Genomic DNA, 16,085 nt, shown 5'->3' with positions numbered 1-16,085 from the left:
GGGAACACAGTTTAGTGCATAACACTGAGCCTGGAGTGCAAGTTGTTTATTTGGGATCAATTCTTGTGGAAGGAAAGAAGGTAGGAGGATTGGGTGGATGGAGAAGTCACACCGTGATCCAGATCCAACAAAGCTTTGTCCAACCCTCTAGAGAGATATAGAGTATTACCCATCAGAGTTGTTCCATGTTAGGCTAGATTGGCCTCGCTTTCAGTTGTGGGCCCTCAGCCAGGCCATTGTCAGCAGGTCAACCCTGAAGGAGCCAACTTGCTGTGTGTACTCCCAGGGCTGGGAGGCAAGCCCTTGCTAGACAGGGTATCTGGGTGGCACATTCATATCTTCCACACACTCACTGCTCCTATGCTTATTTTTTGATGACTTTATGACTCAAAATGATTCCTAAATACATGACAGTTTACTGTATAATATATCCTTTTAACAAACCCTCCTTTTCTTAGAGAGGACCCACAATATTTAAACTAGAGACTTACCTTTCAATCTGCCCCATGGACTCTATCCATACACTGATTTTAGAGAATTTATTTTGACTACACAATACAAGACACTTAAAGTACTTTTTGACCTACTAACCTACGTATATGTATGTAACTATTAGCCTTTTGATTTCTCCAGGTACTTTAAAAATCAAAGATTAACTTTTAATTCTTCTTTGTTGAGCACGTAAGACATGGAGTGGCTTTTGATCCCAAACAATGTAATTCTGATCTGACTTGATCTTGAACACAAAAGTAATTGCTCTTGAATTGCCTTACCCTGAATAACCTTTGATTAAAATAATATTAAATCAATTCTCAAGTGATAGAAATTTTGAACATTTGTATACTTAGCAAGATAAGGGGAACAGAGGAAGAACACTGAAAAAAAGACTGAAGAACAGGAACAATGGTGCAAAATATAAAACAGAAACTAAATACTACATTGAGAGCTATAGACTTGATGTGTTGGTATGACTGGAGCTGAAGAAGAGTTGATCCATTTTCACAGAGGTATAAATTCTTCCTTTAATTTTTAGAATAATTATCATTTTAATTTCATATACAAATGAAAATGTGTTTTTATTCATTTTATTCTTAATAATGAAACCATAATAGAAGTTTTGCTAATTCAAAAACTGTCTTCCAAATCCCTAAGGTTCCATTAAAGAACACTGGATACTGAAAACTCTGCATGAATGGTGCCTGGTGTGAACCTTTGATATTGAGAACAAGGAGACTGAAGGTTGAATGTTGTGATATGATATGCCTCAAAAAAGTGCTCATAGGAAACCTTGAGGAACAGAAAGATAAAACATAAAAGCACCTTGTAAACACTAAGTGTTAAGTTCGTTATTATTATTAAATTAGAGATGATAAGAATGACAGTTATAAATTCAGGATTAAAAATGTTTTGAGGAGTTCCTGGGTGGCTCAATCAGTTAAGCGTATGACTTTTGGTTTTGGCTTGGGTCATGATCTCCGGGTCGTGAGATTGAGCCCCGAGACGGCCTCCACGCTGGGCATGGAACCTGCTTAAGATTCTCAAGATTCTCTCTCTCCCTCTCCCTCTGCCTCTCCCCTACCCTTCTCTCCCTCTCTTAAAAAAAAAAAAAAAAAATGTTTTGGGAAATAATTTATCCCCATATCCTCATATCCTGCCATTGCTCCAGACCAAAGAACTTCCCGAAGGACAAAATTGTCAATTATATTGACAGATAATATCTTCTCTCTTCCACAACTCTCGCTTAATATAAACAAAGGGTGTCCTCTCTGTCTTGTGATTAGTAACAGCATTGTTATAATTTCTTGCATCACCATGAACATTTTCTTAATTTCAAACTTTCAAAGGATCAGAAATAATCTTTAAATCTTACCATGAGTGCTTCAACAATCATAATAAAGATAACAATAACCATAAAAATTCACAGGGAGCTAGCAGACTCTGTGCCAAGAACCAGGCTAGGTCTTTGCACATTAATGCATTAGATGAAATCCAGAATTGATATTGTTTTTATCTTGATCAATTCCTAATTATTTTTTTTAAGATCAAGTAAAAATCTGATAATTTTTCTAACTCTTCAGAGTTTGTTGTTTTTTATACTTTGCTTCATTTTTTTTATATCTGATTTAAACACTTGTCATAATTGATTTTAGTATCTCCCTCACTAGACAATAAACTCTGTAAAAAGAGGGGTATATCATATTCATGCCTGTTTCCCTGGTACTAAGTGCCAGGCACATAGTATGTGTGCAATAACTGCTTGGTAAAAATAGCTGAAGACACTAAATAAATGAAAATAAAGTCAATATGACAATCATATTTTTAAAGGATATTCACTGGCCTAAGATAAGTTACAGTCATCTTCAACTATAGACAAATGACTGACTACAATCATTATGAAGAACATAAGGGTACAAAGACAGCATACTTAAGGTTTAAATAGTGGTATTCATTAAGTATAATCTTATCAGAAAAAGTCCCAGATACCAATAGTTGATCCTAAAATAAGTAATAATAATAATACTGAAAGAGAAAAGAAAAAATAAAGGGCTAATCATTAGAGGACTGGAATCAGGAAAGACATAAGGATATGAGGAAATACATATTATGAAGAAAAATGAAAGAGTTGGAGTTGATTCTTCCTAGAGAGAAAACTGTGAAGAAACTGGTCTCACATCCATAGAACTTCTCCATCTTGTCAGAAGTGAGAAGGAGGAATTAGGTTAGTATTTTACCTAAGAGTTAGTTAAATCTAAACTCATTAGATAGTCTAGTGTTTCAAAAAAATAACAGTTGATTAAGAACCTGTTGAATTCTTATTCCCATTGACTTTTAAGAATAGAACAAAAGGCTTGGAGTAGTCCTCTCCATAGTCCAAGGGCTGAAATTTAAAAGTATTTAAAAATAATATTGTTATTTAGACGAACCATGAAAGACTATGGACTTTGAGAAACAAACTGAGGGTTCTAGAGGGGAGGGGGGTGGGGGGGATGGGTTAGCCTGGTGATGGGTATTAAAGAGGGCATGTATTGAATGGAGCACTGGGTGTTATACGCAAACAATGAATCATGGAACACTACATCAAAAACTAATGATGTAATGTATGGTGACTAACATAATATAATAAAATAAAAAATATATATATATTATTTTTCTGATTTTTTTTTTTCTGGGTCAAAGATCCTACCCCTGAGCAACTACAAGACTTCTTAGAAATGTGGCTGTAATTACTTAGGTAACTTTGTAATGAATGATAATTAGAAACCAAATCAAATTAAAATATAAATTGCATTAGTTTCTCTATAATTGGTTGCAATTCAGTTAATATCATCAAACAATTACCATAAGCATTCATAAATGATTCACTAAAGTATTTGGAGGACAGAATGCTATTACTAATCCATCCATAGCTAATCAATTTTTGTGGAAATTGAAATGTTTGCTACAAACTAGAAATACCCATTAAATACTTGCATCTTCAATTTGATTTGATAAATTCTTATTGACGCTAACCATGTGTTGGCCATAGCCTATTACACTAGGAGATGTGGAATGAATGTATTGCTGGCTTTACCTTTCTTTGAACAACTCCTGTAAGTTTCTCCATTTCCCCCAGAATGGCAGAAAGTACAGATGATTTTCCAGATCCAACCTGCCCTACAACAGCTACTAAAGCTCCTTCTGGAATCTTTATGTTCAAGCTGCATGACAAGAAAAGGAGAGAGATGATATAGGAAGTTCTTGTTACATTTTTAATGTTTATTCCCAGATAAGTTAGAGTGCTGAGCATTGTCCTTGAAATTGCTGCTATTCCTATGATACTAAATTATTCTATGAATACCCAGCCATTACAAAATGCAAACAACAAATGCTGCAGAGGAAACAGAGGAAATGAATAGAAAACAAGAGTAAAAAAAAAAAAAAATCCATAAAAACAGAAGGTATTATGAGAGGTTAAAAAAGAAAATTCTTGTAAATTTCAATATATTCATCTTTTCCTTTAAAAACGCTAAGAAATAAAAATATGGAACACTTTAGAATTCAATGCTAAAAAAAATTTTTGTTTTTCATTTTCCCCAAACCATGACTTACTTTTTTAGTACTGGAATCCCTGTTTTATCCCAAGAGAAGGAAGCATTTGTAAAACCAATGGCATGATCTGAGAAGAAAAATAAATACATTTTAGAGCCAATTATCTTCAACCCGGAAGTCAAATAAATATTGAATGCAGAGGAAATGCTGACCTCCTATGTAGTTTGTTTCAATATTTTGAGGATGAAGCTCCTCAGTGTTGAGAAAGTCTTCCAAACGATTCAATGATATTCTTGTCTATCAAAATAAACACAGATAGAATTTATTTGGGGGTCAAGCAGAACTTCAACTAAAAAGACTTACAGCACGATTAAAAATTTGTGATGCAAATTGAAGATACTGACTAAATATTCAGCAAGCATAGCTTGAATTGTTCTAATGTTTATAAATAATTTCATTCCTAAAAAGAAAGAACGGCTTCAAGAATGAAAGATCAAAACAGATGTCATTTATGCAGGAAGGCATGAGAAAAAGAAACAAAAATTCCTTCTTAACACTCTAGGAAAGCCATAATAACTACTTAATAATTATAGAAAGATTAGTTTTTAAAAACAACATCAGAACTGTTGAATGAATTTGGCTTCTGAATATTAAATGATAGCTCTGGCAATTATAACACTGGGTTTCAGTAAAATAGCTACAAAATGCTTAGCTACTATTAGGATAAATAAAATCAATTTTGTTTTCCTGAAACTGACTTACATGAAATCTCTAGTGCATTTTTATTCACTCGACGCTAGAAGACACCTATTGTTAGTGGATAAGATGAAACTGGGCCATGGTTTTGTTTACCAAGTGTATCATATTAGTATGCAGGGTTGCTTCTCTCTTTCCTTCTCTCTCTTTGTTTTGATAATTGCTCTCTGTATTTATTTAGTGAAGGCAGAAATGTACCACTAGGAGTTGGAGAACACTTTGAGATACCAGACCTTTAGCTGGATTCTAATTTCAAAAGCAAAACAAAACTTATTCTAAGAATGGCATTTTTCTTAAGAGAAGAATGCTATGAAACAAGTGTTAAAAGCGTCACATCAATAGTACTTCTATGCCCTCTGTTGGTCATTATTAGTAAAATAACAACAACAAAAAAAGGCATGCTGTAACAAAAGTGGATTACTTGGTATTCACTATCTAATTCTTTATTCAAATAATATACTATTATTATAATTTCAATATAATTAATATAATTTAATATCATTATTACTATTATAGTTACTATGAAGTAACTGTAAATTACTATTTATTCAAATATAAAAATTTAAAGGCAAAGTTCTTAGATCAAAGAGCGGGTTCTAATAAGTCAAGCTTCACTTTGTTTAAAAGACTTGAGAAAAAGGATTCAATGGGGGACACCCAGGCAATCCAAACCTGACATTCAAAAAATTTAACAGAAAATCTCAGGGCAGAGGATTCAAGAAACTCACTTCTTCACATTCCCTGTGGTTTTAGCAGCTTTCTACTCCTTATAGTATTCAAAGAGTCTCCAGAGACTGGAGATTACAGTGAAGGTAGCCTGAACCAAATACCTCATACATGGTTTGTTGGCAGACTGATATTAGCAATGCACTTGTCTCCCTGCTTTATTCACTCAGTGCAGATGAAATGTTGCTGAACCCTGGGAAAACATTCCTATCCAGTTCCATGGAAAGCACCTCGCTAAAAATTTTTCAATTGAAAACAGAAAATGAGCCTTTTGAGGGCATGGCGTCTGACCCCAGCTTTTAAAAAGCTAAATAAAAGAAACTAACACTTAGCAAAGAAAACAAAATCTTATATTAAAATAGTTAAGTCATTTTGATAGAAGAAAAGCATAGGCAAAGAAGACATGATTCCTTCCATTCTTTAATGTTTTCTATTACTCATTAATTCAGGGAGATTAATTTTGAAAGCAGTGTAAAACCACCACAAAAAGCAAAATAAATAATGAAGAAAAGAAAGAAAGAAAATGTGCAAAACCACAGACTCCAGTAGATGAATGATTTTTAGTTTAAGCTTATTTCGGATGTACCTGGACCACAGCTGAGATTACCATTGGTAAATCAAACAAAGGAAGCCTCAAAATATTAAACAAAGACATAGATGTGAACACTTTGGTGGCTGTTAAAATGTTTCCTTCATCCAATAAGAAATAGATGCCAAATGTCACCAGGGACACCTGAAAAATAGACACATGTTCCTTCCTTCAATTACTCAGTGCTAAAGACAGGATGAGTTAAGGTTCCAAAAATTAGGGGAAAAATTTAAAACCTTTTTTATTGTTGTTTACCAAAATTCAGTACTATTCAGTACGATTGCTGAAGAATATAAAATAAATATTCAGTTCACTAAGATATACAGATCATACAACTGTGTATCTTAGACCATGGCATCCTTGAGACCATGCGGTCCAGCTCCCTTCTATAAGACACTGTGTTCTTACCAGAGTTATTACTCCCATTTAAAATGTATGCTAACTGGGGTGCCTGGGTGGCTCAGTTGGTTAGGCATCTGCCTTTGGCTCAGATCATGATCCCGTGGTCCTGGGATCAAGTCCTGCTTCAGGCTCCTTGCTCAGCGGGGAGTCTGCTTCTCCCTCTGCCTTCTGCTTCCCCTGCTTGTACTCTCTCTCTCTCTGACAAATAAATTTAAAAACTAAAATAAAATAAAATGTATACTAATTGATCTTTTTTTCAAGATGGTATATTATGTAAATTTATTTTCCAATGGTGTGTGTATACATTCTGATTCATATGTAATGATTATACTTTCTGTGAGTCATAAAATTAACTGAAGAAAGTATGAATAAATTATGGCTCATAACATTTATATTTACTCTTGTAAGTTTCATTTAGAAAAGGCAGAAAAGTTCATATATGCATGAGAATGTACTGACTATCATGTACCTAGGACTTATCTTAAGCAAATGCTTCTTGGACATTTTTACCAAAGAATTCCAAATGTAAATATTGCTTTTATTTTCATAATCCCCACATATTTGTTTAAATAAAAATAACAATATTTTAAATTACCAACAAAAGAGACCTATGGAATTTCTCCTGACTCTATGACCACCAGGAATGGTAACTTTGATTAAAACTGATGCTTCAGGGGCGCCTGGGTGGCTCAGTTGTTAAGTGTCTGCCTTCGGCTCAGGTCATGATCCCAGGGTCCTGGGATTGAGCCCCACATCGGGCTCCCTGCTCTGCGGGAAGCCTGCTTCTTCCTCTCCCACTCCCCCTTCTTGTGTTCCCTCTTCCGCTGTCTCTCTCTCTGTCAGAAAATAAATAAAATCTTAAAAAAACCCCAAAAAACTGATGCTTCAGTTCTATGTGGTTTTGTTATCCTCTCGCTTTCACTCATTGCTTCATACCTCAAGGCAATTTATACTCTAGTTTAAATAGCATGGGATTCCTAATGTGTACATGGTATGATGGAGAATGCCCTCAGTTCATACCAATTTGCCTCCAAATATTAATTCTATAACTTTGAGGATGTTTCCCAAACTAGAATGGACTTCCATTCCCTATTGTAAAATGAAAAAAGCAAAGGCCTTATTATTGCAAGAATGAAATAAGGCAGTCTCTATAACTTATCTGGCATGCAGGAGAAACATTCAATGAATGTTAATTCTCTTCCCAACTCTATATGGTGTGTGTTGGGTTGTGCTTAAAAGGGATTAATCACACAAATCAAGACATTCCAGAGCTGAAATGAAACTCTGAAATGCAGGTTATATTGTTTAAGAACAGACTAGCACATGTTTGTTCTGTGAGAAATTTACAAAGAAGTAAAATCTTATTATGTGTAAAAAATACAGACCAATGAGAATGCACATATTTTCCCCTTCTTTAAAACTTCCATTCCCTAATCTACATAAGTCAATGACTGCATTTCTTGAAAATTTTATTTCAGATATAGATTTCACTTTGGACACTGCAATTCCAAGTAATTTGGAGGTGAATCTGCAAATCAAATTTGAAAATCAAAACAGGAAATATTATACGCACTCACCAAGAATGGAATGCAAGTTAATGTCAGCATAGAAAATACAGCAAGATACCCAGCTGATTTTTGAACTTCCAATTCCTGCTCTCGAATTTCAATAATCTTCTTTTTATAGGAGGGCTCCCATGTATAAAGTTTGAGGATCTGTAAAGGAATCAGACAATAACTATTTGATAATCAATATCATAGAAAAAATAAAAACATGCATACATGCAAATATACACAGCATACCCCCACACACAATTGTAAAAGTTAAAAAAAAATATGGTGAACTCATAAAGTAAAATGCTCCTATTTTCAGCTGAGTCAAAATGTTTCCTTGAATTGTGGGCTTTTTTTTGCGGGGGATGGGGTAGGTGGCTGGGAGAGGAAAATCACCATCTCTCTCTAGCCTTATGTCCTTCTTACCCACCAATAGCTTATTCTTGAGTCAGACTTTGGCAACATCCCAGCTCTTGGCATGAACTCCATAGCAGTTTCCGTTTAGCTTAATCTTCGTACTTTTCCTGCTGGTCCAACTCTCACTTCAATCCACTCCCCATTTCTTAATAGCTACGCTCCTCTCCCTGGACTCCCAATTTCTTGGAAACTGACGGCATGGGACTTGAAGCCATTTTAGGAAAGGTGACTGGTGTTTTGAGATTGTAAATTGGAATATATATATATTCACACACATCCTCTTGGTTCTGTTTCTCTGGAGAACCCTAAAAATCTTCCACTGGCTCTGTGAACTTACACATGACCCTTAATTGCACACTTTGTTTCCTTGTTTGGATAATGAGAATGAGAAATTATTTTCTTGGGGTTCATAAGAATTATATGAGGAAACAGATATAAAGTGGTAAGTACAGTGTGTGATCCATAGAAAATGTTCACTAAATGGTAGCTATTATCATTATCAGAGAGAGGCCATGGTATCTGTTATCCTTACCCCTGGGATGCCGACCCCCCACACCTTTAAACTATGCTATACTTTCAACTTGCCTATATTTGGTCCTCTACCAGTATTCTAGTGTATTCACTGCTGGGACTGCTATTTCAAATTTTAGACTTTGCTCGTATCTTTAGGAGATGTTCTTTATTTTATCTACACTGTCCTAGTCCTACTAATAGTATAAATTTCCTTTTAAGAGTATCAATATTTAAAACCTATAAACATACATTGCTGTCCTTTTTATGAATACAGGGGTTATCAGTTAACCCACTGAGAGGTACAAGATGCATTTGGATCACATTACTTTGGGAGTGTATGACCCTATTACATAATCTCAGTTATTCAATAATTTAATCTGAGTTAAATTTCAGAGCTACTTAAGGCTATTCCTAATTTTAGATAAATAAATGATTATCAGTCTCTTCAGGGTATCTTTTATCTAACAATGTTTTTCACTTTAGTAATTTTCAATGTTGTGAAAGTTCTACACAGCACAATACAGCATAATTTTTATTGATTTCTAAAGTGAATCAATGTGTACATATAATGGGCATAACCTATGTTTATAGTGATAGATGCACCAGACAGAGGAGATTTCCTATGCAATTATCAATTCCAGAAGGAAATTCCATGTGGGCTTTGTAAATTTTGCCCTTTAGAAACATCTGATAAAGCATAATCCAGGTGCAACAGGATTTGAATCTCTATCATCTATCTAAAAGTTCATGAGGTTGGTTTCACTCTTTTATCATAGACAAAATATTAGCATGGGGTGTAGCTTTCCTATGGAACAAATAATTTATAACATACCTTTTGCAGAATCACATTTGTATGATCATTTCTATTCCACATAAAAGAACCTGAATGACATGTCATCATTCCCCCATATAAATCTGCCTTCACACTGAAGATGATGTTATGGCCACTCTTGCCTGCTTCATTCCATCTCTTCTACCCAATCCCTTCAAACAAGTCACATTTTGTGTCTTTTGGGATATTTGTGTTCAGTTGTTGGGTGAGAAACAAAGAGAAAACACCTGCATTTTATTTGGTTTTATTTAAATACTATTTTAGCAAGAAGATTCCTATACATCTGAAATCTGAAATACTCTGCCAAGAATGTTATATACAATTATATAATTACTTTGATATTAAGAACGATAAAAATTCATTTATTGACTAACATGGCTATATTCTAAATAGTGAAATTAAAGTCATATTCCTTGTATATTACCTTAATTCCATGTAAGATTTCATTGAGTAGTTTTATCTGTTTATCTTTGTTCTTCGTTTGGCTTTTCTATTCAGGGGGGAAAAAATGAAGGCATATTTGACAAAGGTTGTTAATAATTTAACTAACATGGCCCACAGCTATTTTTCAAAATATAGGCTATTCTCTCCATTTTATATAATATTTAGTTGAAAACCATCTTAAAATATTCATATAATATTATTCTATTGATAATGTTAAAATTAGTTATAAATAGATATTTTAAAACTTAAAAGTAGTCAGCAGAATATAAGCAAGTTGTGTATTTTACAAAATAGTAGAAAATATAATATTTATTTAGATGTAATTTGTTTAAAATTGAATAATAAAATAGTATCCATCTTCTATTAAAATGGGATAAAATTTCCCAAACTCTATCAATTATTTACATATATAATACATATATATTATAAGAGAAGTATCACAGGAATAAAAATAAAGGTCTGTATACTGTAAGTACACTATCTTGAGTGTTAATACTTGTGATTAAAATGTATATATTTTTTTTTTTTAAAGATTTTATTTATTTACTTGACAGAGACACATCAAGAGAGGGAACACAAGCAGGGGGAGTGGGAGAGGGAGAAGCAGGCTTCCCGCCGAGCAAGGAGCCAGATGCGGGGCTCGATCCCAGGACCCTGGGATCCTGACCTGAGCCGAAGGCAGACGCTTAACGACTGAGCCACCCAGGCGCCCCTTAAAATGTATATTTTCAAATACTGACTCTTTTTTGGCAAATCTTACGTAATTACTGTATATTTATTCAAATATTTAACATTTATATTATTTTATACTTATCATTGCTTACGTATTGCTTCTTAAGGATTTCTTCCAATAATATTGTCATAATTATGATTTAAATAATAATAAGTACAATATCTGTATATCTAACAAAGGACACATTTACAAGTTAACATCCATAATACTGTTTGTGTGATTAAAGGCATATTTTCTGCTTAGCATATTTGTACATAATATTGCAGTCTCTTTGAAATTTTTAGGGCCCTATATTAAGGTCCCCCAAATCTATTTCCATTCCTAAATATTTGAATCTAAATTACTTAAAATACAGAATTTTTTAAAAAGCTAGTTTAAAAGTATTTATTAAAATTATAAACAAGCTTGTTATTCTAAATACTAGTGTGTTAATAATCCATAATTATTTCATAGTTATATGGTATATTCTAGCTCTCACCTTTAAAGACTAGTCATCTTTTTGGTAATTATTTGGTAATTTCAATTTTAAAAATTCAGAAAAATATAAAAGAAGGCATAAACCTTCATCACTTAAATGTATTAAAGTAATAAGTGAAAAATCTCCCCTCTTTCCATCTAATTCTACTTTACAGGTAACTTTTTTTTTTTTTCCTTAAATGTAGGCTCCATGCTGGGTGTGGGGTTGAACTCACGACCCTGAGATCAAGGTCTGAGCTGAGATCAAGAGCTGACGACCTAACCGACTGAGCCACCCAGGCGCCCCTATAGGTAACTATTCTTAAAAGAGTGGTGCTTTATCTCTAGATTATTTCTATGCTTATACAAGTCCATTTATATCTATATCTATATAACTTCATTTATGCCTCTCTATCACACCCATGTGCATTGGTATATTCACATTTTAAAAACTGGATTAAGGATATTTATGTACATATATGCATAATATACACATGTACATACATACATATGTTTCTTTCTTTTTTCCCCTAACATATGATTGACATATTTCCATGTCCATACATAGATCTTATTCCATACATAGGTATTATTAATCTTTGATCCATTTAAAATAATAAAATAAGTGTCATAAGCCATACATCTGCACCTGTGTGGTTACTTTAACACGTGAAATCATTTGTCTCTCCCCTGACAGCGTGCGTGGCTTTTCAGTGCAGTGAACTGTGTCCTGTCTCTCCTTTCCTACAGTACAGCATAGTGCACACTGTCTGGTACATGTCAGATGTCAAAAAATGTATTGATAGTAAGATGAATGACTGAATGTAAAGGAAGAATATTTAAATGAATTCAGTTAAGCACTTACTATCTACTTGCTGTATGCAGTCACGCCTTGCTCACCGTGGCCCACTCTTCAGACAAAATGAGCATACCCTTACCTCCAGGCTGTGTGCACACTGTTTCTTCTGCTTAGTAAATCTTTTTCTCAGACATCCACATGGATTCCTCCCTTACCCTGCTGATACATTGTTTCTTTCCTGAGGACTTTACTGCCCCTGTATGTGAAATGGCCCTCTCGTTGTTATTCTATCACCCTCGCCTAAGTTATATTTCTTTGTATACAAATTAACACCAGGCATTATGTTCTTTATTTATTTCTTAATGCCTGTCTTCTTTAATGAAAGCTGGAACTTATCAGGTCTCCTCACTGCTGTACTTTGGCACAGAACAGATGTCCAATCAATACTGGTTGAATGTGGGGCGCCCGGGTGGCTCAGCTGGTTGAGCGACTGCCTTCGACTCAGGTCATGATCCCGGAGTCCCTGGATCGAGTCCCGCATCGGGCTCCCTGCTCGGCAGGGAGTCTGCTTCTCCCTCTGACCCTCCCCCCTCTCATGTGCTTGCTCTCTCTCATTCTCTCTCTCTCAAATAAATAAATAAAATCTTTTTTAAAAAAAAAAAATACTGGTTGAATGAATGAATGAATGATAAATCTGGATTATTTCCACATGTACAGAATTAACTAGATGGTTATTGTCGACTCCAGTCAGAAAATTCAGCTTCTGTTTGACATATGTAACATGAGGCAGTCTTTTTCTTACCTTTAGCTTTTTTACTCTAGTTGCAGCTAAAGCATTTATTGGTATAACAAACACAAGGACTGCTACCCCTGCTAACACAGCGGGACCCAGCTCTTGCCAAAGGAGTGACATGGCCATCAGGATCTGAAAAGGGGCTGACCAGAGGAGATTGAGGTTTGCTGTCAAGTCCATGAGCTGCTGGGCATCCGCTGACATCAAGTTAATAACTTCCCCAGTTGAAAACCTCTTTTGAGAAACATTAGATAAAAGTAGGGCCTGAAAAAAGAGAGGCAAAATATTTAAAGAGTTCTGTAGACCGTGGGGCATCTTTATCGTCAAACAATGGTAACTTTTAATATCAATTTTCAATATATATTTAGGAAAATCTAAAAGATTATTTATGTGTTAGGATTATGAAATACTGAAACTTTTAAAAATGCTTTTAGATGAAGAAAAATACAATTACTGATCAAAACACACAGTTTTAAACTTCACTGCATATTGGTAGAGAGTAACATTTGGATTCTCAAGCAAATATATTCACCAAAAGCCCTCTACAAGCTGTCGATTACAAAATTGCAAAAAGAAATCTATTCTAGGGGCACCTAGCTGGCTCAGTCAGGACAGCATGTGACTCTTGATCTCCAGGTCATGAATTCAAGCCCCACATTGGGCATAGAACTCACACACACAAAAAAATCTATTCTAGATTTCTAGCATTGGGGATCCCCTCTATTTGCTGGCACCCCTATAATGCTAAACCTTCTAAATTTTATCAGTACAAAGTACATAACTGATCCAATAAATATCAAATGAATACTGATGCTATGTACTATGCTTGAAACTAGAAAATTTAAAAATGACACTGTCCCAATTCTCAAGAAGATTATAATTTGGTTGTGGAGTCCACCCCCCCACCCACCCACATATACCTCCCACACAGGATGATCGTAAGCATAAAAATAGTTAAGAAGGGCCATGGGAATTTAGAGAGATAAAAATACTGGAAAGGCTTCTTGGAGCAGATGGAAATATATCTTTTCTTCCAAAGCCCAATTCTCACTTCCTGTGCACGTTATTTTAATATTTGGATATTGAATTCAATATTCCCAAGCTTAATTATTGGTAACTCTTACTAAGGTTGATCTCAGAAATTCATTTATTAAATTCTCCACCCATTTAAAATTCCCAGTGAAATGCATAAATAAATTGTCAAAGTCGTGGAGAATTGGTATGTGTACTGGAAGCCAGGCAAAAGTCCATTCATATGCCAAGAATTTCAAGGAATTTCCACTACACTGATTTAAAGAGACAGGATAGAGAGGTGGAACAAGCAAGAGTAAATGAGAAACTACAGGAGGCACTCAAAGTCTGTTTTCTCAATAAATGGGTAATACAAAGTCCCACCCCCACCCCCCAATAAAAGGTTCATGTGGAAAATAAGTAGTCAGGGGCTTCAGTGGACCTCTTCTAACATTCCGAAGCTTAAAGCAGGAGGGCTTCACGCAAAGGGGGAGGCCACAGGGTCAGCCCTGGGAGGTTCACAAGGTGCCAGGATCCCCCAAGCGCTATGGCTACTGCAGTGTTCAATCCTCATTTAAATTTCTATGCAGTAAATTGGAAACATTTCTGTTACTGACTAGTAAGGGGGGACAGCTGTGCTGATGATAAAACAGAATGACTACTACTGCCACAAGAGAGAAAAAAGGAAAAAATACTAGTCCCTACGACAATGAAGCTTTAGCCATGTCTCCTCCAAAGGTAGCTCTTTAACCTCCTCCTGATACGTTACTGACCACCCAATGCAGCCAAGTGAAACAATGGAAATCCAAGCACAGGAACTCTCATTTCATTAAGTCTCTAACATTTCTTCAGAGAGGTCCATTGATCTCTAATAGAATCCACCAGCAACTTATAATTATAAACAAATATATTTCCTCTCATACTTCTAGAAGGAAAAGATAAATAGTATTTAGTATTTATGAAAATACTAGCAGATTGAAGAGTTCAAAGTAGCTAAATTAGCCAAGGAATCAAATGAATGACCTCCTATTGGAAAAAACATATCACAAGAAACATAAAAAATATATGAATATCTCTCTGTAATCTTTATAGTGAAAGAACATGATAACGACTAAAAATGAGTAAGAATAGAAAAATTACTTCAAATTAAAAGCACAACTGTCAAATTTTTAAAAATGTAATGGAGGCACCAAAAATCCAAATGGATATTAGAACAAATGGAATTCTTAAACTATGAGTAGATATGTTCAAAAACTTTTCCCAGAAATTAGAGAAAACATATTTTTTAAAAAGATTTTATTTATTTATATGCCAGAGAGAGAGAGAGGGAGAGTACAAGCAGGGGGAGTGGCAGGCAGAGGAAGTGGGACTCGATCCCAGGACCCTGAGATCATGACCTGAGCTGAAGGTAGACCCTTAACCATCTGAGCCACCCAGGCGCCCCGAGAAAACATATTTTTAAAATGAAATGACTTTTTAAAAAGACTTAAAGCATGGAGAAATTTCAGGAAATCACACACACACACACACACACACACACACAAGATATAAATATATATTCAGGTTGTCAATTTCTTCCTGTTGATCTATAAAGAACTTCTCAAACTCAACACCCAAAAAACAAATAATCAAGTCAAAAAATGGGCAGAAGACATGAACAGACACTTCTCCAAAGAAGACATACAAATGGCTAACAGACACATGAAAAAATGCTCAACATCATTAGTCATCAGGGAAATTCAAATCAAAACCACATTGAGATACCACCTTACACCAGTTAAAATGGTTAAATTGGCAAGGCAAGAAACTACAAATGTAGGACAGGTTGTGGAGAAAGGGGAACCCTCTTACACTGTTGGTGGGAATGCAAGTTGGTATAGCCACTTTGGAAAACAGTGTGGAGGTTCTTCAAAAAATTAAAAATAGAGCTACCCTATGACCCAGCAATTGCATTACTGGGTATTTACCCCAAAGATACAGATGTAGTGAAAAGAAGGGCCATATGCACCCCAATGTTCATAGCAGCAATGTC

General features: G+C 34.9%; 1 protein-coding gene across 6 annotated transcripts in view; it reads right to left on the bottom strand.

Moving 5' to 3' along the window:
* The window catches only part of LOC102742235 (multidrug resistance-associated protein 1-like), a 90,921-nt gene that overhangs the window by 48,403 nt on the left and 26,433 nt on the right, over positions 1-16,085 (bottom strand). For 5 of the 6 annotated variants that reach the window (XR_014138724.1, XM_081798747.1, XM_081798770.1 and 2 more), the window contains 7 exons: positions 13,052-13,306; positions 10,242-10,307; positions 8,080-8,217; positions 6,098-6,244; positions 4,242-4,326; positions 4,090-4,156; positions 3,572-3,698 (listed from right to left, as the gene is read on the bottom strand). Coding sequence is in view for 5 of the 6 variants with exons in the window: in XM_081798747.1 (XP_081654873.1) it covers positions 3,572-3,698; positions 4,090-4,156; positions 4,242-4,326; positions 6,098-6,244; positions 8,080-8,217; positions 10,242-10,307; positions 13,052-13,306 (885 nt within the window). In the remaining variant the exon portion in view is untranslated. The remainder of the gene's footprint in view (positions 1-3,571; positions 3,699-4,089; positions 4,157-4,241; positions 4,327-6,097; positions 6,245-8,079; positions 8,218-10,241; positions 10,308-13,051; positions 13,307-16,085) is intronic. The other variant, XM_081798761.1, reaches the window with a different exon arrangement.

Source organism: Leptonychotes weddellii, chromosome 1, assembly GCF_054177405.1.
Source record: "Leptonychotes weddellii isolate Sample4059 chromosome 1, ASM5417740v2, whole genome shotgun sequence".
NCBI classification, from domain to species: domain Eukaryota; kingdom Metazoa; phylum Chordata; class Mammalia; order Carnivora; family Phocidae; genus Leptonychotes; species Leptonychotes weddellii.
Note: the sequence above shows the minus strand (reverse complement) of the source record. Positions and strands in the feature narration are given on the sequence as shown.